Raw genomic sequence first — 26,850 nt, forward strand, 5'->3', positions numbered from 1 at the left:
CTGTGAGGATAAAAAGAAATTTTACACAAGCCCAGTGTCTGGATGAAGTTAGCTGATGAAAATGTCCAGCAGGCTGTGGGTTCAAGTCTTGGGAAACAGATCTAGTCACTCAGAAACCCACAGACACACAGATGCAACTCTGTGGCTGTTTCTAACAGCCATGCTCAGCAGGAAGTCCTTGTTTTGGTAACTGCTCCTGCCTTGCTGCTCCTAGGAGAAGGTGACTGTGTGGCTGCAGGAGGCCTGTAAGTGCTGGATGAGTTGCCCTTGCTGAATTGGCATGGAGTCCCAGAGAGGGTTCAACTCCGTGGGCTGACTGAATGTTCAGCTTTAGCTCCTGAGCAGCTCCTGCATGGTGCTGTGCCTCTCCTGGCAGCGCACACAGCTCCTCTGCCACCAGGGATCACATATGGCACTGCAGGTTGCACTGTTGCACCTAAGACCAGCATTTTCTGAAATAAAAGGAAATCCCAAGTAGGGGCTTATTCTGCTCCCTCTATCACTACTTGCAGCTGCTTGCTTTGAAGGCAGCTATGAGATGTAACAGCTCAAGGGGCTGTGCATCTGACAGGGTGGTTAGCTTCATGTCCAAACATGAGTCGCTGTTCCAGGGAGACTGGCAAACACGATGTCCTGTGTACAGCCCAGCCTGTCATTGTGTCCTAAGAGCAGGACAGTGGGCACCAGCAGGAGTAGCTTTGGCATGCGGGGGGTTGGAGCCAGCTGGTTGTGGCATGCCTCTGCCCTCTGTCAGGCCATGGGGCCTAATGCAGTTATCACAGAATAATTTTTCCATGTACTTAATGACTTTCTGGGGACAGTGCTATTGTGTGATTGTATGCCTGCAGGGCGTGTGTGTGAGTTGGGGGTGATCACCCAGCTCAGGGTCTGGTGCTCACAACTGTCAGCACTTCATGCTGATGGTTTTAGTGTGGGGCTCCCTTTCCAACTGCAAAGTGCTGGGACTGAGGGCTTGTGTGAGAGGAGATGGCCCTTGTGTTGCCAGCTGCAAGGGGTTTATGCAGTGAGAAGAGATGCAATTGTAGGACAGGGAAATTGAGAGACATGCTGGATGTTCCTGAAAGACTTTAGGAGGTGGCTTTGCTGACTGGCTAAGGGAAGTGATATTACTGGCTTCGATTCCAGTTTATAAGTCAATGCTGGGAAGGTCAAGCATCTGCTGTGGCCTGTTTTCCCCCTCTGCAGTAGCGATATACTTGCCCTGCTCCAGGGCATCGCAACCAACACTAGGGAAACAGCTGGGGATCAGAATGTTGGGCTAGCAGCAAGGAGTAAAATTATGTCTTTGTCAGGGCAGCTGCTTTCATTTCTGGGGACTGAATTCTGCTTCCTTTTATCTTAGTTTCTCTCTCCTTGTAACTGCCTACTCCAAATCTCACTCCTCTACAGCCTTCTCTTGTGCCTATCTGGTCCTGGGGTGCATTTGCATCTTGGGGCAGTAGCAGCAAAAGGTGGCTTGGAGAGGCGTGTGCCCTGGATCCAGAGAGAGACACACACCAAGGGCCAGGTGGTTCTGTCCCTCTGATTCCCAGCAGTAATGCTGTAGTGAGCAGCTGTCCCCATTAATACAGACTTTGCTGCAATTTCTGTAACTGCCCTATCCTAATGCTAGAGCTGGAGGAGCAGGGCAGGATTTCATAGGCCATCTGATGGATGCAGGGCAGATACAGGGTATTTTTGATCTCTACCTGCTTGTCAGGTGAATCTTGGCTCACTTAAAATCAAGCAAGTACCAGCTTCAGTGGAGGCTAAGATGCTGAGCAGTTGAAACAAGCAGTGTCCAAAAGCAGTGGCTTCAGGGTACAAAAAAGTAAAAATACGAGTGTGGAGCACAGCCCAAAACACCAAGTTTCAGGGTCCATGGCATTACTCTGTGAACAGGGTCCCACCAGTGGTTTCTCCCCTCTTGCCTACCCTGGCCAGGCATTAGGATGCTGAGGCTGCAAACAAGCATGCATCCTACCCTCCGCACACTGCAGTAGTTTCTCCAAGATGCTATTGCCAAGAATCTGTGAATTCTGTTTTTTTTCCCCCTCTATTAAAATGCAGGACATCTCACTGAAGCAAGCATTGTCCCCAAGAGCCCCTTGGGAGATATTTGTGAGTGGTAATGAGAGTGCAGGAGACTTTCACCTCCAGGACATCTCTCGGCACCCAGCTCCCTGTGCAGAAAGTGCTGACTGTGTTTGGCTAATTCCCAGGCTAAGAGCTGCTGCTCAGGAGCTTTTTCTCTTGGCAGTTTGTGGACCATGCCTGTGACACCAGTGAAGCAGAGGCACCTTCATATTCTTTTGCAGGGCACACTGCATCATGCAGGGCTGAACTGGGGTGTCCTGAGGACAGAAGCCCTGCTGCAAATCTTGATCATGCGCTTGCACCAGATGTGGGAATTGACATTAAGTAAGTTAATGTTTTGGGAGACAGACGATTATGCAGGAATAATTGGACTTTGTCCCTGCGTTCCTTTGATCTGCCCAGTTGGAAGTTGGGAAGCAGTAGGGGCATGAAGGGTGGGGTGGGAGTGGCCTGTTCTCCCTTCTGCACTTCTTAATCCTTGCTAGTGTAAAGTCAGACAGAACTTCCTGTGGTTTGTGACTCCTCCACTGATGTCCTTTCCAAGTGCTTCTCCAGTATCCTCCTAGGATCCTGTAAACCTATGCATTCACAAATCATCTGGCTTTGCCTTGCTTGTAGAACAGAATAGAATTAACCAGATTGGAAAAGACATTCGAGATCATCAAGTCAAACCTATCACCCAACACTATCTAATCAACTAAACCATGGCACCAAGCACCCCATCCAGTCTCTTCTTAAACACCTCCAGTGATGGTGACTCCACCACCTCCCTGGACAGCCCATTCCAATGGCCAATCACTCTTTCTGTGAAGAACTTCTTCCTAACATCCAGCCTAAACCTCCCCTGGCACAGCTTGAGACTGTGTCCTCTTATTCTGTTGGTGGTTGCCTGGGAGAAGAGACCAACCACCTGGCTACAACCTCCCTTCAGGTAGTTGTAGACAGCAGTAAGGTCTCCTCTGAGCCTTCTCTTCTCCAGGCTAAGCAACCCCAGCTCCCTCAACCTCTCCTCATAGGGCTTGTGATCCAAACCCCTCCCCAGCTTTGTTGCCCTTCTCTGGACACGCTCCAGCAACTCAATATGTTTTGTAAACTGAGGGGCCCAGAACTGGACACAGTACTCAAGGTGTGGCTTAACCAGTGCAGTGTACAGGGGGAGAATGACCTTCCTGCTCCTGCTGGCCACACTGTTCCTGATGCAGGCCAGGATGCCATTGGCCCTCTTGGCCACCTGAGCACACTGCTGGCTCATGTTCAGCCTACTATCAACCAGTACCCTCAGGTCCCTTTCTGCCTGGCCACTCTACAGCCACTCTGACCCCAGCCTGTAGCACTTCATAGGGTTGTTGTGGCCAATGTGTAGAACCTGGCACTTAGATGTGTTAAATCTCATGCCATCGGACTCTGCCCATCTGTCCAGCCTGTTGAGGTCCCTCTGCAGAGCTCTCCTACCCTCTAACAGATCAACTCCTGCCCCCAGCTTCCTGTCATCTGCAAATTTACTGATGATGGACTCAATGCCCTCATCCAGATCATCAATGAAGATATTAAAGAGCATGGGGCCCAGCACTGATCCTTGGAGCACACCACTAGTGACTGGCTGCCAGCTGGCTGTGGCACCATTCACCACCACTCTCTGGGCTCAGCCCTTCAGCCAGTTCCTAACCCAGCTCAGAGTGCTGCTGTCCAAGCCATGGGCTGACAGCTTGGCCAGGAGTTTGCTATGGGGGACGGTGTCAAAGGCCTTGCTGAGGTCCAGGTAGACTACATCCACAGGCCTCCCCACATCCACCAGGCGGGTCACCTGATCGTAGAAGGAGATCAGGTTAGTCAGACAGGACCTGTCCTTCCTAAATCCATGCTGGCTGGGCCTGATCCCTTGGCCATCCTGTAAGTGCTGTGTGATTGCACTCAAGATGACCTGTTCCATAACCTTGCCTGGCACTGAGGTCAGGCTGACAGGTCTGCATTTCCCTGGTTCCTTCTTCTGGCCCTTCTTGTGGATGGGCATCACGTTGGCCAGCTTCCAGTCATCTGGGACCTCTCCAGTGAGCCAGGACTGTTGGTAAATGATGGAGAGCGGCTTGGCCAGCTCATCTGCCAGCTCTCTCAGCACCCTAGGATGGAGCCCATCCAGTCCCATGGACTTGTGGGGATCCAAGAGGCTCAGAAGGTCTCTAACTACTTCTTCCTGGATCACAGGGAAGCTATACTGCTCCCTGACTCCATCTGCCAGCTCAGGAGGCCAGTTGTCTGGAAGACAACCTGTCCTGCTATTACAAATTGAGGCAAAGAAGGTGTTAAATACCTCTGCCTTTTCCTCCTCTTTAGTTACAATGTTCCCCTCCATGTCCAGGGGTTGTTTTTGCCCCTCCTTTTGCCATTAATATATTTATAAAAGCATTTTTGTTGTCCTTCACAGCACTGGCCTAAGCTCTAAATGGGCTTTTGCCTCTCTAATTGTCTTCCTACATGACCCAGCATCACCCTTAGACATTTCATGGGTAACCTCTCCTTCCTTCCAAAGATGGTACACCCTTGTGGCAGTTTGGGCTGGGTGCCTCCTGCTGCTGCCATACGGGGTGCACCTCTGGTGCCCCGGGTGTCCAGCCCAGTGGGTAGACACAGGAAATAACATATTTCATTCCCATAATGTCCTGCTCCCTATAAATCCATCTGCAAGGTCTCACACTTCCTCTTACTTCCCTCGCCACTCCCGTGGGAGATGCTCCCTATCCGGTAATGGAAGGGGAGATATCTCGCAGCCTCTTAGGCCTGGCCAGGCCTAATGTCAAGAGGAGAAAGGGGAAGTGCAATCTCAGATCTGGCCAGCTGAGATTAGCCTAACAGTGGAGGGGGGGAAGAGCGAGCCCTGAGGATTTGGGGTGTACCCTCAGGCAGGGAGAAGGGAAGTGCTGGGAGGCTTCTGGGTATGCTTTGGGATCTCTTTTGTCACTGTGCTTGTGGTTCTCTGTAAACACTCGCTGCTTTTCCATTTAAACTTTCCATCACTTCTCACTTCTGCAATCTGTTTGTATGAGTCTTGGAGTTTTTTCTGCCCTGGTGGGAGGCAAGGGAGGATCTGCCTTCAACCTGGAACAAGCATCTTTTTTTTTTCCTTTTTTTTTTGTACCACCATCAGTGGAAGGGTCCCTGACAGACAGATGCTGAGTCCCCCAGCTCTCCTCATTGTGTCAGTCTATGTCACCAACCCCTTCCCAGAATGCCATTGCTCTTCTCCTGTCCTCTTCCTCTTCTAACACATTCTTATAAAGACATGGGTCTGGACCTGCATGCAGCACTGTTCCACGCTGGGGTAGAGAACAGGGTTAGTGGAGTCTTTCCTTCTTCTCCTGTAGCCACATGCTGGTGTCACTGTCAGCTGCCCCCTTCAACCTCCGTCAGCCTCAATAAAAGCAGTGTGGGGCTGTTGCTGGCACTGCCATGGCATGCACCAGGAAATGAGCAAATCAGCTGGTGACCAAAGTACAATTACAAGTTTTCTCTGGGAGCTGCTCTCTTCCTATTGAAAATACGTTGAGACTGTAACTAGTAATTAGCAGGTAGTCAGCATTCTGTAGGGGAGAGCAGCACGTGGTGCGTTCACACTCACCACCTCTTAGCAGGACTCAGATGAGAGGAGTGGGTAGGGATGGTGAGCAGTGAGCGGAGCTGGGGGATCACTGCTCTCATCTGTCTGACTCCTTCCTCAGCAGCTTTCCCAAGCTCCTCATGGATGCCAAGGAAATGGGGAGCTTGAGAAAAGAGTTGAGAGCAAACTGGCTTCTGGGGCTGAACAAAGCTCTGGTTTGTGCTGGGGGTAACCTACCTCTTATAGTGGCTTACTCCCTTCTCCCTGCAGTCTCCTCCAGGCCAAGCCCATCACGTGCTCCTGGGCAGGTCCAAGGTCCAACTGGGCAAGGTCTGCGGAGGTAAGGCTGGCAGCCTGCTGCAAAATGAAGCACCTCTTTGGCCTCTTCTGCATCCTGCAGCTCTTAGGTGAGTATGCCCAGGGACAACTGCTGTGACAGGCAGCACGGATCACTGGATGACTTCACCATTTCAGGTAGGCTTTTGGCAATCCTGTTTCAGAGCAGAGTTCCAGGTAGCGTCACTTCAGATGTATCTGTAACACAAAAAGGAAAAATTTCCAACCAGACAGGGAGAAGGCAGGGGAATGAGGCTGGGATTACTGTATTGTGCCCACTGCACCTCCACAGCTGGGGCTTTCCTACTTGTATTTGAAGCCAGCAGCTCTGCACAGCAGGACACACGGTCTGTTGAATATGCTTGTTGCTTTGATGTTCAAGGACTGTGCTTCCCTGGAGACAAGGCTGATTAAATAGCACACTGATATTTTCAGAGCTGTAGAGGGTGCAGGAATGCACCAGCACAGCTGCATGGGGGAAAAGGCTTTACAATAGGAGATTAACCTCCATGTCCCCAGAGTCCTTGGACAGAGGAGCTGCTGCAGCTGGGTCAGCACAAAGAGCCATCTCTGTGGTGTAGCATGAACTCACTTGACACACAGCACCTTGCAGCTATGGGAATGTGGGGCATGTGTGCAATGGGGCTGGCTGAGCCTTTCTGCTGGAGCTTTAACATCTCTGTTCCCTGGTTTCCTGAGATGAGGGAGGCAGGTCAACTGCAGCAGTGACAGAACTGCTTGCAATTGCCATCTGGGGCTTTTTTCCTTTCTTAAGCTTTTTTTTACCCCAATCCATCAAGGTGATTTTGCCTATAACACTGCAAGTACCTGCTTTGGTCTTTTTCTTATCACTCTTACAGTATTTTCCCCTCTCAGTGGGCTTTGAAATAGATACAGGGCAGGAGAGTTTTTGCTTTACCTCAGGGCTTCTTCAGGCAGCTGAGAGCCATGGCTGCTGGTGCAGAGCTGGGGAAGCCCCTCTGCAGCTGGGCTCCAGCCCCTGTTCTTGCCGTAGGACTTTCATTCTTGTTAAAACCACAGCATTTCCTCTTTGCCTGATCATGGCTACCTACAGCAGTCTCAGCAGAGCTCTTGGCAGAGTCAAACAATGCAAATTACGCTCCAAGGAGATCGTTGTTTGCTGATAAAGCCTCTGCAGAGCCTATTTAGCACAACTGGCCACATCCCTCTCCATCATTTGGACTAGCATGCCAAGACTTTCTGCAGTGCACCTTCCTTCATCAGCTAGAATCATTTAGACTTCCCCTTCTCTCTCCACAGCCCCTTCTGCCCTGCTCTCTGTCTGATCTCTAGTATCTGGTCCCTCTCTGCTGTCCAGTCCTCTCTACTGCTGCCCAGTCCCCTCCACTGCTGCCTTTCTATGTATTTATGTGTTTTGTGGGGTTTTCCCCTAAAGAAAAGATGATACATATTAAGAGTAATTTTTTTTTTACTTTTCTTTCTCATAATTCACTTGTCTGAAGCCATATAATTCAGATTGCTGGAGAGTTATTTTCAGCTGAACATGCATCTTCAGCCAAGCCTGGGTAATGTCAGGCCTGGGAGTCAAGAGACTCTGGCGTGTTTATGCAAACAAAGACATTCATAGTGGAAACCCACCTCTGCCATGGCCCATCCCTGGCCAGTGGGGTCATCCCTGTCCCTGTCATTGTGGTCCTGCTGGGTCTGTGTGCTCACTCCATTCCTGCTGGAAACACCAAAGCTGAGGGTTCTCTGCACAATCAATTAGTCTGAGTGGCAACAAACTCCACTGCAATAAATGCTGAGGTACCAGGCTTCCCATTGCCTGCAGGGCTTTTCTGTCTTCTGGCTGCCTGCCAAATATTTGTCCGTTATTCCTCTTCCCACCTGAGTGGGTAAAAGCCATCATCTAGCCAAAAAAACCCACCCAACAATCACCTGTGCACAGGAGGGCTGTGATTGCTCAACTGGGAAGGTACAGGGGCTGCTCCTTGGTAGAAAATGCCCAAATCTAGTGTGAAAAGTCTAACTCATCCCTACAGCACATCCCAGAGAGTGTTCCCACTGCCTCACATGGACTGGGTTACAGTGATTTCTCTGCCTCTCCCAGCCAGTGCCTTTGCCATGTACAAGCAGTGGATCCCCAACACTAATTTTGAAACCGCCTCCAACTGGGATAAAGGCAGAGTCCCCTGTGCCAGAGACGTGGTTCATTTTTTGAAGAGCAAGGTATTTGACATTTTATTTTCATTTGATTGTATGCAAAATGCCATCAGGCTTTGGAAAAACCCACTGCCAGCTGGGTGAAAGCCTGCTTTTATTTTTCCTTTTCTTACAGGTCGTCTCAGTCTTTGTCAGTTCTCCCCACGCCCTGACAGACATGGTAAGGCAGCATCTGGTGACACTGGGAGGCTGGGTGAGGGCAGGGCTGGCACAGGAGCACTGCCAGCCAGCTGCATGGCATATCCCCCTCTCTCCCTCTCCAGGGACTCTGACATTCTGCTCTGTGGTCCAGCCAGACCAAGGATGCCTTGGCTGGGATGAGGCCCCAAAAGCGGCAGCAGCCAGGGTCTGTACCATGGAGCCACAAAGCACATTTCTGGGATTATTTGTTTTCATTAGGGAAGATGGGGAAGAGCACCCAAAATTTCCTTTCATTTGGAAGAAATATTATTTTTCTCCCCAAAGGAAGGGAAAAAGCCCCTCCATGGGGTTGAGATGTTGGCAGGAGTTTGCTGAGGAGCACTAGCATGCAACATTGCCAACACTGAGGAGTCTCTAACCCCTGGCAGAGGCTAAGTGAAGCTGACATCAAAAGATCTTGAAATGAAAACAAACCGTTCTGGGAAATCTCAAAATGCTGCTTGAGATATGTGCTTTCAAGTGCTATTGAGGTTTATATTTTTCTGTGGTGCTACTAACCTGACTGTGACAGGACAGGCACAACACCCTACCAAAATGTGTGATCAGATTGAGGAAGGAGCTTCTGAGCCAAATGGTGTCCTTCAAAAAGACACTACGAAAGTGCAGGGTCTTGATCCCCACAGTTGTGAGGGTCAAGTTTAGCAGGGAGGAAAGAATTAAGGGGAAAGGCAAATCTTTGCTGCCTCAATGCATGGTTGTAAGATGGGTCACTGACTATTCCTGTCCCAGTGCCAGGTTGGCATGAAATGGGCCGGATCCCATTTGCAAAACCTCCTCCCCTGGATGGGATGAGCTTGTGGCTGAATTGTCTCTCTCCGTTTTAGGGCACCTTTGCTCTTTTATCAGCCATTAAATCTGAACAAGCCCTTGAAATTTACATGGTGCAATTTGTTCAGGCTGTCTACGCCACTAATAGTTTTGATGCTCTAATAACGCCCTGCGCCACATTTAATCCTTCTACAAATATTTGGAGGAGCTACTTTATTTATATGGCATTTTAAATATGAATTTTGGAAGGAAAGTATGTACTGGGGAAATACGTACAAACATAATGTAATAAATGGTGTGGAATTTACCCAGAGAAGATAAGAGCAAAATATCACTCCAGTAGATTTTATTTTACTTACAGATGAATGTATAATACTTCTAAAGCACTTTCATCAGAGGCTTGCAAAGTGCATAATTGCAAAGCAGCGTTATTCGTTACAGGGGGAGACTTTCACAACCCAGCTTGAGAGACGAGCTGAGCAGCCCTGCGTCTGGCTGAGGGAGGGGGAGGTGCGACACAGCCTTTGCACAGCTAATGACATCTGTGGCTGTGCCGACCGGCTGCCGGCTGCCGGCTGCTCAGGGGAACATTCCTTATCACGAACGAGTGATGGGATCAGGGTGCTGGAGTGGTCCCCAACTCACCCTATTAAAAGATCCAGTGATCCTTGTGGGAGTGCTGAGGACCCTCTGCTGCTCTTGTGATTCTCTGGGACCCCAGTGCTGGCAAGGAGTTGTGTGGGCTCCAAGGTTACAGTGGGTGTTATAGTCCCACCACTGTGCAGGAGCAGAGGAGGAGGGCTGGGGTTACAGCGTGGGTTGTGAGGGCATGGCACTGGTCCAGGGGCTCACCCCACTGCTGAACCCAATTGTACTGCCTGTGAGCAGCCAAGCTCATCCCAGGCTATAACCCATATTGCAGCTCATACCTTTCTGGGCATTGCTGCCCCAGTGATGAACTATGCCACTCAGCTTCCTAGAGTAGTGGTGAATATTTCTTTTTAACTTCAACTCAGCTACCTCCCTCCTAGGTGCCGTTGTGCTCTTGTCACCAGTTGGTACAAGGACTGCCAAAATTAGAGATGAAAAAGGAATGAAACCCAGCACCTGATATGGTCTGCCACTTGTGGGGATGGTGTGAGATTTGGCAATGGGGTAGTTAGAAAATGAATTGATTGTGAGGCTTTCTGCAGTGAGGCTGGGCTGCACCTGCTCAGCTGCTGGCCGTGCTGCACAGGAGAATTAATCACTTAAATCAGCAGGAATACATTAAGCTTCAGAGTCACCATGGAGATGCTATACAGCCTTTGGCCATAAAAAAAAAAAAAAAAGAAAAAGAAAAAGAAAAGAAAAAGGAGAGCCATGCTTGCTATAGTAGTGCGGCAGGAAATCCACATCAGGGGAAGAGCCTGGGATCTCATTGACATTCATGAGGACAGTGCCTGCAGTAACACACAGAGGGAAGGGTACTTGGTGCCTGTGCTTGCCCTGCTGGCAGAGGGGCAGCATGAAACATCTTATCCTGACTCCACCAACTTAGTGCCAGGACCTGTTTTCCTGGGAGGAGACTGGGGCTGTTGGGGTGAACAGCCTACCTCCATGCTTGGAGAAAACCCATTAATCACTTGGCTCAGTGGCTATTTGGTCTGAAGTTTTGAGTGGGTCCCTAATTCAGCCACACACTAATCCAAGTCCATCATAAGTGACTTTGAAGCACAACCACTGTTATTAGCATGGACTTTGTATGGTATTTAGCTACCTAAAGATGCAGATCAGTGTTTAGCTGGCTTTCAGAAGAGCCTGGGAGTAAATGTGCAAATAAGATGGAGGTGTTTAGGGTGATGCTGCTTGACGTGAATGCTCCAGGGCAAGGTGGGCTTTGACTTTATTTGTTGTGCTGCTGGAGAAAAAGGGCTTCTCTGAGGGGAATGGACCCTCTAGCTATCACTGTGCTTCAAAAGAGAGCCAGGCCAGGGCACAGTTGTGGCTATGAGCCTGGCATTTGACCCAGTAACCCCTGTCTTGGTGTGGTTTGTGCCTGAGCTGGCCAGCACTGGAGCATGGGCCAGGGATGGATGATGCCACTCGCTATTTTTGAGGCAGCAGGAGTCAGGTTTAACCACGTGGGCAGCATAGCCTCACTCAACCCCAGTAGTGTCAGGGCACTGGCTGGGGTTATTCAGCAGTGCCAGTGTCATCTTTCCAGCTCTGTTCCACCATTGATCCCTGCCATCGTGGTGGCAACTGCCTATACATCTTCCCTGCCCACCCGGTGAGGGGCTGCAAAGGTTGGAGGAGAGTTGGGAATGTGGAGGGGGGCTCTGGGGTCTAACCAGGGATGCCTTGCCCAGCCTTATATTTTTAGCTGCCTAATTGCAAGAGCAGAATGTACTCGGCTTTGCTGCAGGATGCTCTTGCTCGGTTCCTGGCAGAGATTGATCTCGAAATGCCAATTGCTCTCCAGGGGTGCTGGCTCTAATGAATTGCCACAGTTTGTGTTTGTCCCTGGCACCAGTGCTCCCTCCTCCCTCCTTCCCAAACAGCAGGGTAACAAGACACCCAGAAAAGGTGTTATTTTTCCTTCTCTTGAGATGAAGGTAAAAAATGTCACAGGACTATGTGTCCGTGCGCCGGCACATCATTACAAACCCAAGTCCTGCAGGCTTTTCTCCAGCAATGCTCTCACTGAAGATTTGCCCTAGGAAAGGAGTGTGTAAAACAGCCTTTTACAGTCACTTCCCCAAGTTTATTTGCTCCTTGCAGGCTAATTTCCAGCAGGAGTGGTTATCAGTGCCTATGAGGAGCAGAGTGGTTTGCTGGCATCCCAGGCTGGAGCGGATGCTGAAGAATGTCTGCCTCAGTGACTGGTCCGTGGACGATTTTCTGTCTCTCGCTGCAGGAGATGATTTCCCTGCCTGCGCCTTGAACCATTTTCCAACTCTCTCTGACTGTTGTCTGTGGAGGGACATTCAGGGAAATTAGCTGAACTATCTTGCTCTCCTGAGGGGTTCCCAATGTACCTGTGTATCCCCAGGACACCTGGTTTCTGTTTCCCGTTGGTTCCACATCTGCAGGTGTGCACTGTGGGGCTACAGCCAAACTAATGGCCTTTTTGGACCCATTATCCCCCCCCATGGCTTTTCCTGGGGTCTGTGGGGTGGTTTTGCAAGGTGTGCACCAGCCAGCACCTGTGTGGGATGGCCAGGAGCTGCAGGATCTTTGTGGGGACAGGCAGCAGCAGGATGTTTTGGGAACCCAGTGTGCTGGGCCACCCCCATCGAGGGGCCAACTGGCAAGGGGGTTATTTCTCCACCACAGAGTGCAGTAATGCACCATAGGCATTAATGTGAAAGGAAAATAATTTCTGCATCATCTGTCCCAGTTCTGCTTTGCTGGGGCAGTGACAGAGCAGATGGTGACAGGCAGGCAGCCCCTGTCCATTGCTGACCCTGGGTGGGAATAACCCCCTTGCATCCTATCCTAGTGATATTGTTTGATGAAATGCCACTAGCACCAGGCCCAAAGCTGCCCCCCAGCTGGGTGCTAGGTGAGGGAAAGTACCCAGAGCTGTGCACAGCCCCAGTGACAAAAGTCCTGCTTGCTGGTGCAGAGCTGTGGAGCCCAGCATGCTTGGGCAGTTTCAGCATTGCCCAATGGGGATAGTGCCATCATCTCACCTGAGATTGAAATAAGACCGGGCAAAGAGCCAGCTGCAGACATGGGCATTGCTCACCTGAGTTCAAAGTCTAAGTAGTGCATTTTTTCCTGCACTGATGATGGTGACATACCAGTCACACTGCTGTTGTCAGACATTTCAGCCTGATGCTCATGAATTAAGCAGAACTGAGATTTGCCAAAGGCCAGCTTAAAGTCACTCAGGCCTTTTCTGTTTATTCTTTTGGACTTTAGGTTCATTTTCACTTACACACTGGGGCAGTGGGTTTCCTCTCAGTGTTGCAACACCAAGGGTGGAAATGAAGTGACTTTGGACCAAGAGTCACATGGGGTATTTCCTCCTCCTTCTTTTTTTCTTTTTTCTTAGTTTGATGAAAAAAGGGATGGCTGTGTGTTTTCAGCTGTCATTGCACTTGATAGTGATGACTGAAGAGATAAGTCATTTAACAGTATCAGGGATGGGAAATGACTAATGGGACTAAACTTGCTGTATTAATGGCCCTGGAGTACAGGTTGGCAGGAGTAAGGGAGAGGAGATGGAGCTGCCAGGTTTTGGCTCCAGTCCTTTGGTACATGTCATTTTTCAGTTCACAATGTACTTGGAAAGTGGCCCAGCCTATAAGCAATTTCTATACTAAACTCCCAAATGCAGAAAGCCACTGCCCAGTTGGAAACTCCATTTGTCCTCTTCAGAAACTGAGACGCTTAATTTCTGTTAGGGGAAAAAAAAGAAAGGACAAGTTATTTACAAACTAAGATCCACTGGACAATGGAGCCACTTCTGAAATTCTATCCAGTGATGCACATCTTGGGAAGGGATGGTGGTAGATGGGCAACACATCTGCCTTGGTGGGTGAGGAGCTGTATCTGTGGGCTCAGCCTCAGAAATTTGTGCTGTGAATCAGAAGTACAGGACTGTTCTTGCACATCATCTTTGTGGAGAGGAGGCGATGCCATTCCCTGGCTCACATCACTCTGTGTTGCATTTTAATTCCAGGTCTGGTGCAAAGAATGTTTGGGCAGTCCCAGAGTGTGACGGGGTCAGAAGCTGGGACACCATGTGTGCTGTGGGACAATCATTTCCCTGCCACACTCATACTCATGTGGACAGCTTCCTCTGGGCTTGGAAAGTTCAGGCATCCTGGGGTTTTCATCTCAATGGTGGAGGGTGATCTCCAGTGGTAGCTGCAGCAGCTGCATCTTCTCCAGAAAGCCCAGAGGCTAGTGTTTCCAGAGCCCTGCACAGGAGCTTCAGGTGTGGGTCAGGTTTAGCATGAGACATTTATTCCCGCCTCTCCCCATGGGCAGCATTGGTGCCGTGTACTACTGACCCTTCATCTGTTCTGCACCCCATCCAGACCCTGCTTACTTGGACTTTCCCAGGCAGGGGAGGATGTGACCTCTATTGGTCATCAGATGAGCATTTGTGCATCTGTATGTGTGTGTGGGTATCTCTACACTCACTTCAGATATACTATGTGACTCCTTACTGGGCTTTTCTTGCAAGCAGGGGCCAGCCATCCGTGGCCCTGCTGTGTCACCCATCCCTGTCACCAGTTGCTGCTCTCTGATGTTCCTTTCTCCATCCAAAGATCCGCAGCTAGGGTCCTGAGTGCTTGCAGGTGCCTGCTGTGAAGAGCCAATACTCTGTGTTAGTATTTGAAAGCCTACCCTGAGCAGCTCAGCTGGACCCCAGCAATTAGCTGGCCACCCTCCCTGCTTGGACCCATCATACAGAGCAGGTTGCAGGGTGGCAGCCTGAAAAGTGGACAAGAGGCAATAGTGAGATGCTCAAGGCTGAAATGCCCCAGCAGTTTTGTGAGAAGGGACTTGGTCGACAGTGCTGCTGGTACCTGTCCCCAGTATAGGCATTAGCTGACTGCTCCAAAGTGTCCCGCCACCCACAGTTGGGCTCACAGGAAAACAAGCCAGGGCACTTATGAAACACCTTGTGAAGGGTACTGGTAGCACAGACCTTGCCCAGTTCAAAGCAGGCCAAGTCCTGAGCCTCAAAACATCACTAGACATAGGTTTCATATCTGCAGCTGAAGGACACATTGCCATTTGGATCCTGAAAGACTTTCCAGCTTCTTTCAGTGTCTCAGTACTGGAAAAACTGACTTCACTCAAGAGTAGTAGAAATTCAGAGAACATGATGCCATGGTTTCCAATTAGGCATGACTCATGCATGCTATGGTCTCAGGAGCAGTTTCCATAGGCAAAGGCTTCTTCCTGGCTGGTGGGGAGTTTCCATCCTCTTGGGGCAAAAGTTGCCCAGACCTCAGCTGCTCACCTCATCATCCCGTCTTGTCCAGCCCAACAGAGAACATTGCTGGGTTTGAAGTATATGGTGCACAGGAGCACTGCAGAGCTCTTCTCAGTGGCAACTGACTGCTGCTCTCCACCATGGCTTCTCACAGTTCCTGAACCAGGAAGAAGACCTGGGCTATGGCCAGAGCATTAAACCACCAGAGCATTAAACTTCTAAACAGATGCCTAAAGCTTGGGGGTGAGGAGCTTTTTGCCTTGATCCCCCATTCCAAGGTGACCCCTGTGTGGGGCAGAGCATCATCAGGCAAGATTGCCCCCAGGACAGAGAGCTATCTGCAACAGTCATTCATAAGTCTTTCTTTCTCTAACCTAGATGCATATTTAAAAGCCTGCTCAGTAGATGAACCCTTAACTTCCCATCTAACATGCTTCTGCCTGAGCACAAGACACAGTGCTTTGGCATAACACAGTCCTTGAGGCATTCCAGTTGCTGTCTGGGGAGTGAAGCTAAAACCCTGGGTAGAACAAATTAGAGGAGCAGGAATTCCTGAAGGTCACTCACTCCTTGCCATGTGAAAATGTTGGGGAAGACCTGGCCTTCTCTCTGCCAATTTCTAAACATAAAATAAGGTGGGCTGGGCTGAATATTCTATTGCCTGAATTGCCTGATTTAGTTGTTTGCCAAGGTCTGTCCTGGAGCTGACAGTGCAAGCTGCTTGGCTGCATCTTCTTGCCAAAAGGGCTCTCATGGCAGAACTGTACCTGTTGAAGTCTGTCCTTGTGCCATTGAGCAGAAGTTTGGCTGGGCTGAAGCCACACAAGTGTGGTGATGCTGACTACTTGCTAGTCCTACCAAGAGGGTCTAGCTATGGCAAGCTGCACCAAATGCCCCTGTGTGCTTTTCTTAGCTCATGCTGAGAAAAAAAATCTACTAACTGACACTCTCCAAGCTTTGTTTTGGTCCCTGTTTTGGCAAGCCTAACCCCTAGAGGTGGGAATTCACTGAGCAAGGGGAACTCTGGACACCTGCAGAGTAAAGCTGGGTTTTCCATGGCATACCAATGTATAAAGCCATTTCCAAGCTGCTGGGAATGTGTGCAAGAGGAGGAAGCAGCTGCCAAAAGAGCTTGTTTTGCTTTTCCCTGGTTCTTGTTTCTCTGAATACTTCATGCTTTTCCATGCTACTGGAAGATAATGTCAAATTGCCTCTCCCTGTTGTAGCATCCTCATCTGTAGAAAGGGGAGCTGATATTTTTCCATTAACATGGGGCACAGCAAGGGTGACTCCTAATGACTGTAAAGTGCCTCAGAGACAGCAAGTGTAATAGGCAGCCTAATAATTAGCACTGTCATTTGATTACAAACTTGGGTGGCTGGCAGCAGGATGGCACAGTAATACTCTGAATCTCTTTGTCTAGTACCTGCCCCTGAATGGAGAATTTGTGCTGGCGTCTGGTGCAGGATTCACAGCTTTCGATGGCAGCTGGGATCCAGGCTGTGACTCAGGTATGTTGTGCCCAGACCAGTTACCTCATCAGTCCATGATTAGTGATGCAAATTCAGCCCAAACATTTCTAGAAAGGTCTTTGCTGTCCCACCTCAGAGTAAAGTAAATCACGCCTCTTTTAATACTTACCTTTCTTTGATGACCTCCCTCACGTCAGATCTTTTCTTCCTTCTAGATCACCTGTTTCATAAAAAAGTAATTATAGTAGGGAAGCCTTTGAAGTTGTAGCAGAGAGGCAAAAACTGTTTGTATTTTACCCTGCCTATTAAGCATGTAGCCACATCAAAGCCCTCATTTTCTTTGCCATGTTATTTCTAAGGAAAAGTGGCTATGAGTTACACACTGGTGAGCTGAACCACAGCCATCTCAGTGGGCTGGCCTTTGGCCCAGTGTGCAAAAGGATTTCAGTGTGAGTGCATCCTTCCCTCCCCTCTGAGCCTCCAGACCATATCTGCTGTGACTGAGACAGCAGGTTTGCTTCATCAGTGCCTGTTACTAGTCTGAAAGCTGTTCTCTGGGGAGAAGTATTTTGGGTATTTAAGAGCTACCTAATGCTTTCAGTGGCCAGTAATCTTGTAGTTCTCTTGCAGGAAAGGGAGAGCCTATGCCTGTGCTCTGACTGGCAAAAAAAGAGAACAAAAATGTGAAAAAGTCCAAATGGGTCTGCCCAGAGGAGTAACTGCAGCATCAAGCTCTCTGAGCCACTCCAAAATCCTTCATCCCTGTGATTTTTCTGCTTCGGGGCTCTTTGCCCCCTGTCAGGAATGCTCTGGCAGCTGTCTGAGCTTTGCACTGGGCTTTTCCTGCTGTCCATGTGTTTCTCCCCTGAAATCAACAGACTTTCTGGGGCAATGTTTGCAAATAGTTTCTTTAAAGCATAATTTTAAAATTACTGCAAATAATTGAATCAATGAATGCCCATGTGCTAGCTGAATTGGTGAAGATCAAGCTGTTGGAAAGGGTGAGAAGGAAGCAGGGCACTGCATAATGATACTAAATGTGACCAGCATGGAAATGGCTAATGGGTAAAGTAAGTAATGGTTAAATGGGACACTGGTTTTGGTGTTACCCACTGTGGGGAGCAGGACTGATCATGTTTTGGCAGGCCTGCCAAGCTGCTTGGAAACTGGGACATGAATTTTCATAACCATTTTTATCTGCTGCATTTGGGCAGCTGTTTTCCTCCCTGCCATAAGGGTGAGCTTTAAATAAGGGAGTGGTGAGTGGTGGGGGGCGTGGAGGGGGTGGGTAATGTCTTGTGGGATCTGGGGCTGAATGCCTGCCACTAGAAATTGCTGAGACCTCAGCCCTGAGAGTTAGAATGCTTTGCCTGTGCTTGAGGTGGTGGGTGCCTGGGAGGGCCAGTCTTTCACCTGATGCCTGCAGGGCGAGCTCCTCTACCTTTGGCAAAGCAGTGCCTCATTTTACCAAGCCAGAGGCATCTGCTGGAGCTGTGAATTTGGGTCTGGGTCATGCTTAACCTTTCAAGTTGTTTTTCCAGGTGCAACGGTCAGGTTTGCTGATGCTGAGAACCACACATGGTTTGACCCCACATTGTGGCAGGCTGTGTCCCATGGTGAGGAGTCCGAGGCAAACAGGCATATCTTTTCTGTGGATGAGGAGCGTGTCCCATGCCAGTATGATGATGTTATCTTCCAGCCTGAAACCTCCTTCTGGATAAACATCGACTCATCACAGCAAGTGATTCACCTGAGTAGCATCTCTCTCATGGGACAGGTAATGTGGCTAGGATGAGAAACCAGCCTGACACCTCCTTACTATGGCCAAGAAAGGTCATGGAGAGGAGGGACCAGCCAGGGATGGAGCGGTGGCACTGCACAGGGAGATGGGTCACTTCCATGGCACTGCAGCTTCATGGGTGGCTGCCGCTGTAGATGGTCTCAATTTCTTTCCTCTTTTGTTATCACCTCCCTTCCCTGTGGTGGGAGCACAGGCTGCCTCACTGTTCAGACTGAAAAAAAACCCGTCTGTGAGCACGGGTCAAACCAGCAGCAAATGGCATCTTCTCCAGCATCCAGGGTCTGACTCCTTCCCAGGCACACGTCCACAACTGCACTGCTCTGGGACTCTCTGGGGACACCTCTCTTCCACCTCTGACCTTAACATAGCCCGGGGCCTGGCAATCATCCCACAGCTTTGTTTCAGTACTGTTCTTTAATTGATTGGAAGGATAATTATAGAAACACTGTCAGCCTGCTGTGCATCAGCGCGGGAATCAGGAGCACGATGAGTCCCATCCCTTGCCAGTCAGAGGAGTGAAAGATCACAGGCTCTGCAGCAGTAAACACAGGCTCCTTGCAGGAGCGGGAGAGGTGGCAGACATTTCATAAGTTATTTATTATTTCTATCGCTGCGCTGCCTGGGATCTGCCAGTTTGGGGCCAGGCATTAGGTAACTGCTTTGTGACTAATAAACTCAGCCAATGTTCAGGTGGATGCAGGCGAGTCTGGACAAGGCAGCAACCCAGAGGAGCTCACCTAGGACATGTGTAGTCTCTGGGATGCAGAGGTGGATGGTCTTGGGTGATTGGAGTGATGCCAGTCCTGCTGATGCCTGGGGACTACTCCATGGCACATCATCACCTCCTGGGATCTACCTCTGTGTCCCAGGGCAGAGGCTGCTGCTGAGTGATGAGATGGAAGGAGAGAGTGCTTTTTAGTTTTGTGATTATAGTTTATTTCCTGTAAATAAACTACTTTGTCTCTGTGCTATCCCACTCTTTGCTCTCAGTGGGGTATTTTTACTCCAGAGCCTGAGAAATCCTTCTGCTGTGCTAGAGCATGGAGAAACCTCCTGTGGAAGACTGGTGGCTTGGCAAAATGAGGCTGGTCAGTCCAGCTCAGCCTTCACTAACGCTGAGCTCACTGAAATGCTTCCCAGATTGAAGGAAAACACCTCATATGCAGTCCATTCCTCCTAGTCGTTAAAAGCTGATAACCCAAATTCTTTAGGCCAGCAGAAAGAGGGAAAGCAAGAAGCAAAAAAGAGCTCAGCCATCTCATGATTTATTTGTGGTTTGTGTGTTTGTGTGTTTGTTTGTCTTAAATTAGGAAGGGTTTTTCTGCTGGCTGCATGCACAAGTTTGAATGGGCGTTATTGGCAAGATTTTCTGTCTGCACTCTCTGCCTGTGAAGGGACTGCTCCAAGCTGGCTGTTGGATGTGGCACTGGGCATCAAGGTGGCACAGCAAGGTGCCTGTATGTGGCTGAGGATATCTTGTTGCTCTTTCCCACATAGGAGCTCAGCAGCCCCGAAGCCTGGGCTGGGTACCTGCAGGGTCCCTCCGCCTCACTGCAGTTTCATGGCAACGGCACTCTGCAGGTGACAGGCACTCGCTGTCCTGACAAGTCCGGCTGTGCCTGCGGGAATGCCCCGGTGAGTCCTGACGTTGCGGTTCAGCCCGGTGTCATTGTGAGTTGCAGGGCGAGGGTCTGACGCTGCCCTGCTCTCCTTTAGGATGGCCATCGCATTTGTGCAGCCCTTCTCAGAGCGTCGGGGGGTCAGTGCCCGGTGCCAGCGTGCCAGAACCCTTTGCAGCCCCTTGGCCACTGCTGCAAGGTCTGCGGTGAGTGGGGGCCACTGCCCTATTCATCTTCCCTGCCATGCAAGCTGCCCCAGCCCCCTTTCCCTGGCTCTAGGGGAAAGCAGGGTGTGAGGAATGCTGCTGTTTGTGGGTTGAAGTGCATCACTGCTCCCACGGGTCTCATCCACGGGTCCCATCCGTATGCCACATGCCACCCTCTCAGAGCGTCTCTGAAACACCAGCCTGGGGTTTGGGAGTTTATTCTGTGTTGCAGCCCTTTGTCCATGCCTCTGGTTTATCCTGTCAGGATGTCACAACTTGTCAAGCTAATAGAGCTCTGCTGTGTTTATGCAGCAGAAAACACTCAGAGGAACTGCACCTTTTTCACCCTAATGTCAGCTTTCCAGTTCCAAGTTTCTTTCATTTAGTTTAAAATAAAACCATGCAGATTTACAGCCAGGGTTGCATTGCTGAATTGCAGCCTTACAGCCCTGAAACCAGGCACATACAGAGCTCCCCAGAGGGGTACATGGGAGAAAGCTTTCCAGAAAAAACTTCTCTATGGAATGTGGTGGAAAACAAAATACTTTAATCAAACCCAGTTGATAAAAACACCAGTGAGGGAGGCAGACACTTCTTAGGGCAGTGATGCTCAGGCAGGGCTGTGGAGATGTCGCTTCTGAGCCTGGGCAGAGCAGTTGCTTGGAGGTACTGGAGGGTTCCCAGTGCCTTTCATGGCAGTTGCCTCTGTGGTGCCATGGCAGCTCTCTGCCCAGGCTCAGTGACAATGTCATACCTATCTGTTTTTGGGCTGCAGGAGCCACTATTAACCTGGACTTCACTCCTGATTTTGACCTGCAGAAATACCAGGATAGACTGCTGCAAGTCTTGCTGAGCCAGGTACATAGCCTGCTGTATTAGGAGGGGCTAGCAAAAGCACAAGCCACTGGCCATGTCTGCCAGTGACTCGATGCTGGTGGGCCTTTCTTGGGGGGTTTGTGGTCCTAGTGACACAGGAGGGTTCAGCCTCACTCCCCACCACCCTGAAGGGCTTAACCTCCATATTCAGCCTCTTGGATGTGCCAATTTGCCATGGCAGCTGGAGCAGCCTCCTTGCCACAGCCATGTTGCCCCTCTCATTGTGGGGAAGGAAGAGCTGCTGGCACATGGATAAAAAAGGATGCAGCAGGTGTTAGTGGAAACCCTGATGTTAAAAATGCAGGGGGTCATCCGGTCAGGTCTAGGTAACATAGAAGGTCAACCATTGTGCTAGGGCCATGCAAATCTTCATCAGGGCCTCTGTAAGATGGCTTCCAGTGCTGGGCAAGCACAGGGTGGGTAACTAGCACTGCTCAGCACTCAAACGCATCTTCTACAAGGATTCACTTCACACTACTCCTTGTCAGACATAGCATGACACTCCTCCTCCTGCCTGGGAGCTGCTGGGGGGAGGTGTGCTTAGAGTTATACTGGGAGGATCAATACCACAATACTGCTCTCTTGATCCTGAGCTGAAAGCCTGCTGCCTGCTCTCCCTGCAGCTATTCTGTCTTAATACAGCATTTAATGAATGTCTACATGAAATTGTTTTCCTGGCGCACTCGCCTCTGCAGGGAGGTGCTGAGTGCCAGGTGCTGGTCACAGCTTGGAAGGGAAGGGAGGTATGAGCCTCTTATTTGGGACCTGCACTGGCACTGCGGTAACAGGGCTGGCAGCTGTGTGATGGGGCTGGTGAAGATTTATGGGTGAGCCTTGCTGGTGCATCCATCGTGGCTGCCTGTAGAAGCAACTGATTTCTACCTACCAGTTTTGTGGCAACCAGCACCAGAACAAGGGGACACAGTCTCAAGCTGCGCCAGGGGAGGTTTAGACTCGAGGTGAGGAGAAAGTTCTTCACCGAACGAGTTGTTCGTCATTGGAATGGGCTGCCCCGGGAGGTGGTGGAGTCGCCGTCCCTGGAGGTGTTCAAGAGGAGATTGGATGTGGCACTTGGTGCCATGGTCTAGTCATGGGGTCTGTGTTGATAGGTTGGACTCGATGATCCTCGAGATCTCTTCCAACCTTAGTTATACTGTGATACTGTGATACTGTGATGTGTCTCTGTGTTTTGAAAAGCCCAAGTACACCAGAGTGAGGATGGCCATATCCAAGGTGCACAAGGTACAGACCTTCCTGGGAGTCATACACCAAGGCTACACTCCTCTCATCCAAATTGTGCTGATTGATGATGGATTAATGGCACAGACTGGCACCACTGTGGAGCAGCTGGCAGCAGACATCATGGAGGACATAGCACAGCATGGTAATTCCGCTGTCCTCCTTCGTGGGTCCCTTACAGGTGCATCTAAACCCACAGCTGTCCAGAGCTCCTTGCTTTCTGCTGGCAGACCATGTGTCTAGCTGGGTTTTTAATGTCTCCAAGGATGGAGACTCCAAAATACGTGTAGGCAACCTGTCTTCATAATTGACCACAGTTGCAGTATTTTTTTCCCCTTCTATTTAAGTGGAATTTACTTTATTTCAATTTGTGTCCATTTCCTCTTGCCCTGACACCGGGCACTTCAGAGAAGAGTCTGGCTCAACAGATGTGTCTTGCCAGGGCAGAATAGAAAAGATGTATCACTTCCCTTGACCTGGTAGCACCCTCCTCCTCATGCAGACCAGGATACCATTGGCCTTTCATACCATGTCTGGCCATGTCTAGCTTGGTGCTCTCCAAGACCCCCAGGTACCTTTCTGCAGAACTGCTTTGCAGCCAAAATGCAGTGTGGAGGCTGTCATGTAAACCGGCAGGTTGTGCTGGGTTGAAGTTTCCCCCAGAATTAATTCAGCCAGGGGTCACAGGGTAACAGTTAAATTCACCCAGCTGTGTCCTGAAATCAGGCAAGCAGTGATAGACTCAGCTGCAGACTCCTTTTGCCTTGTGTGTGAATCAGAATTGGGATGTGTTGGCCAATCCTCATCCCTGTTTCTTCCTGCCCTTTCCCAGGTGAAGTGCTTGGTATTTCAGCTGGCAGAATGGAGGTGTCCACCAGCAGCACATTCAGTGGGCAAGCTGGAAGCCACACTTCAAGCAGGATCACAGCAGGGACAATCATGGGGTTGCTCTTTGGTCTCCTGTTCCTTGGAGGGATCCTCTTTCTCTATATAAAGGGAAATCTAAGGTAAGGATGAGGCAACGTATTGCCAGGCTTCTCCTGCTTGGGAACAGCTGTCACCCAAAGCTGTCCTTACAGCTAGCTTGGTGGCACAGGGACACACAGTACTGCCCAGAGCTCTGACAGTGGCAGACATGGCAAGTCAGTCTGCTGTACCCAACAGTACTGTTCAAAGAGTCACAGAATGGATTGGGTTGGAAGGGACCTTTGAAGATCACCTAGTCCACCCCCTCTGTTATGGGCAGCTCAATCTTCAGCTCAATCAGGTTCCTCAAAGCGCCATCCAGTCTGGTCATGAACATTCCCAGGGGTGGGACATCCGCACATTCTCTGGATGACCTGTTACAGTGTCTCTCCATCTCATACTGAAGAGTTTCTTCCTTTTATCATGGAATGGTAAGGACCACCAATGGTCATCTAGTCCATCCCCTGCAGTGAGCAGGGACATCCTTCACTAGATCAGGTTGCTCAGAGCCTTGTTGAGCCTGACCTTGAATACCTTCAGGGGTGGGGCCTCACCTGCCTCCTTGGGCAACCTATTACAGTATTCCACCACCCTCATGGTAAAGAACTTGTTCCTAACATCCAATCTAAATCTACTCTTCTCTTACTTAAAACCATTGCCCCTCATCCTACCACTGCAGGCCTTTGTAAACAGTCCCTCTGCAGCCTTCTTGTAGGCCCCCTTTCAGGTACTAGAAGGCTGCTATTAGGTCTCCCCAGAGCCTCCTCTTGCCTGGGCTGAACAACCCCAGCTCAGCTTGTCCTCACAGAAGAGGTATTCCAGCCCTCTGATCACCTTTGTGGCCCTCCTCTGGACCCAATCCATCTGGTCTATGTCCTTCCTGTGTTGAGGGCTCCAGAGCTGGATGCAGTACACCAGTTGAGGTCTTACCAGAGCAGAATGAAGTCTCAGAATCACCTCTCTTGATCTGCTGGTCATGCTTCTAGCTGACCTTATGTCTAACCTTAATCTACTTTCTTTTAGTTTAAAATTGTTGATCTCAATGTTCCTCATAATTTATTGGAGGTGAGGGTGGCTGAAAGGCATTTTCTTCTTGGTTTCATGTGGCATGGTGTGCTCTGGTGGGAGAGGAGCTGCTGTGGCTTGGCTGGTGTTCTGCACAGCCTAGGGGCAACTCCTGTTCCTTGTAACCGTTTGCAGTCCTTCTGGGGGATGGAAGACTGAAACTGGCAGATGCTTAAATGGAACTGGGTCAAAATAATTCAAAGCACTCAGCCCACAACTTTATAGCCATGTAAAGCAGTGACAGCATCCACAAGAAAGTGCAGCTTCTGGTGCATTACTTGCTCACATAGTGTGGAGAGATCTCAGGAGTGAGGCAGTGAAGTGCACAGCACCTGACCTCACAGCAGCTGGGAGCGGGCCAGAAATACTCTTCTCCATTACCTTTTCCCCTCAGAGCTTGGAGACAGGCTCTGTCAGTGAATAGGGCATCCCAGCAGTGCCCACAGCAGGGGCTCAGAGCACCCACCCCAGCCCTCACACACGTACCCACCTTCCCACAGGGCCCTGTCTCTCCCAAGGACAGTTTTACAGGGTTTGTTGGCAAATGTCTCTGGGTGTGGTGGGGTGTCCACTGAGCTGCTGTGGCTCATGTCATGTACTTGACTATGGGCAAAGTGGGTGGACCCTATCATTTTAAAACCCAGGAGATGTGAATTGCTTTACTCTGTGTATTTACCAGGGTGTGCTGGCTGTTTTTCAGGCTCTCAGATCAGGTGATCAGCTTGGGCTCTCTTGCTGCACAGCAGTGGCTGTGGCAGGGATGCTTGCCCTGCCACTCAGCACGGGCTGACATGACATTTCCTGCAATAAACCTGAGCCTTCATTTAATTTCTAAATAAAACTCCCAGCCCCATAGTTGCTACTTAATGATTTATCTCCCACTGACACTTTGGATGCTGGACAGGCCTTTGAAAGCGGCTCCATCAGTGGTGGGAGGGAAGTTCATGTAGCTACAGGAGATGGAGCTGAACCTGAGTCTGGGTCACATCCCCAAGCTTGACACTCTCCTGCTGTGTCTCTCCAGGGGCTCTGGGGCAGGGCCCTTTCGATCAGTGCTGTCAAGCTTCATGGAGGCATCTGACACCAGCAGAGTTGTTGCTAATTAGGCAGAAGGCTCTGGGAGTCTGCAGATAGAGTCTCCTCCCATGCAGTGCAGCTGTCCTGATCACCAGCACACCAGTGAAGTTAGCTTCTTTCCACCAAAAAGGGTCTGGAAAGAGCTTTCCTGCAGATAGCACAGCTCCTCTGATTGCACATATTGTGGTCACAGTGGTTAAGTACCCATGGCCCCCCAGAACCTGCAGTGACATGTGTGGAACCACTGCTGAGCCCACATGCATCACGTATCTGGTGCAAGGGATGATCCTCAGTGAGTGGGACTTTCAGGATAAGAGTAATGAAGAAAATAATAAAAGAGATGAAGGTGATTAAGAAGATGAAATGATAACATGATAAAAGTAATGACAAAAGTAATTAGTGACTGTTGAGGCTGCAGTGGGAACAGGTGTCAGCTCTGTGGCAATTCATTTTAGGCCACGGTGGGAGAGCAATGGCTCCAAAGTGAAGCCTGTGCTGGAGCTGTCTGCCTCTGACAAATTCTTCCCTCCAGGATGCATGTCTCAGCCCTCCAGGCTGAATGGTTTCTGCTGGGTAGGGCAGCTTTCTCCTGGGAAAGAGCACAAACATCTCATTTCAAAGACAGCCTGAAATCTCCCTGTATGTCCCATTCACCTCTGGAAGATGCAGTGTTTCATCTGAGGAAGCTGCTGGGATGGGTGGAATGTGGACGTGTGATGTCCAGGTCTCTCCCCAGGTTGCCTGTCCTGCGCTTCCCCCGGCCCTGGGACAGAACAGTGGAGATGGAGTCGGACAGTGACAAAGGCTTCGACAATCCCATGTTTGATGTGGTGAGTCACGACTGCCTGGGGACCTGAGGATGCTCAGAAAGCAACCAGGAGGTGGCAGGGGCACCAGCTAGTGCCCTCTCAAAGTGCTAGCAGCTTGTACAATGCAAGATGCAATGCATTTGGCAGGAGTCCTCCTTTCCTCAGGCCAGGAGGGGTTTGTGTGATGGCCTCACCCTCCCACAAATCACCAGTGACTTAGCTGCCACAGGGACTCAGTACTGGATGGATTTTGCCAAGTGATTTGCTTCCCTTCCCCATCAATTTCTTTTCCCTCTCTCACTACTGCAGGAGACACCAAGCACTGAACCTGGACAGGAGACACTGCAGGAGATGGCTCCTAAAGACCACCAGATATTTTACATCAACCCTCTGTATGATGCAGGCAAGACGGAGACCTAATAGTGTGGCCTCATACTGGAGGCAGCCACTACCTCCCCAGGAACACCTTTGCCTTCCCCAGCCCTCACAGCCCCTCACATCACTCTGATAGATCTAAACTACAAGTGGATCCTACCTGAATAAAAGTGACCATATGGTGAAGGAAACCACAGCAAACCTT

At 50.1% G+C, this 26,850-nt stretch overlaps 1 protein-coding gene across 2 annotated transcripts; it reads left to right on the forward strand.

Annotated features, from left to right (window-relative positions):
• The first annotated feature begins 5,986 nt into the window (after positions 1 to 5,986).
• Positions 5,987 to 26,850, forward strand: AMN (amnion associated transmembrane protein). Of its 2 annotated transcripts, none has more exons than XM_068160174.1 (12): positions 5,987 to 6,096; positions 8,118 to 8,236; positions 8,346 to 8,390; positions 16,564 to 16,651; positions 18,154 to 18,389; positions 19,911 to 20,048; positions 20,130 to 20,238; positions 21,014 to 21,096; positions 22,312 to 22,498; positions 23,186 to 23,360; positions 26,198 to 26,291; positions 26,580 to 26,850. In XM_068160174.1, the coding sequence occupies exons 1-12, from the start codon at positions 6,054 to 6,056 to the stop codon at positions 26,688 to 26,690; spliced, it is 1,428 nt and encodes a 475-aa protein (XP_068016275.1). In that variant the 5' UTR covers positions 5,987 to 6,053; the 3' UTR covers positions 26,691 to 26,850. The 2 variants fall into 2 exon arrangements, with proteins under 2 accessions (XP_068016275.1, XP_068016274.1); XM_068160173.1 differs by having other exon boundaries at positions 6,090 to 6,163.

Source organism: Melanerpes formicivorus, unplaced genomic scaffold (assembly GCF_026170545.1).
Source record: "Melanerpes formicivorus ecotype bairdi unplaced genomic scaffold, bMelFor1.0.p_v2 SCAF_48, whole genome shotgun sequence".
NCBI lineage: Eukaryota > Metazoa > Chordata > Aves > Piciformes > Picidae > Melanerpes > Melanerpes formicivorus.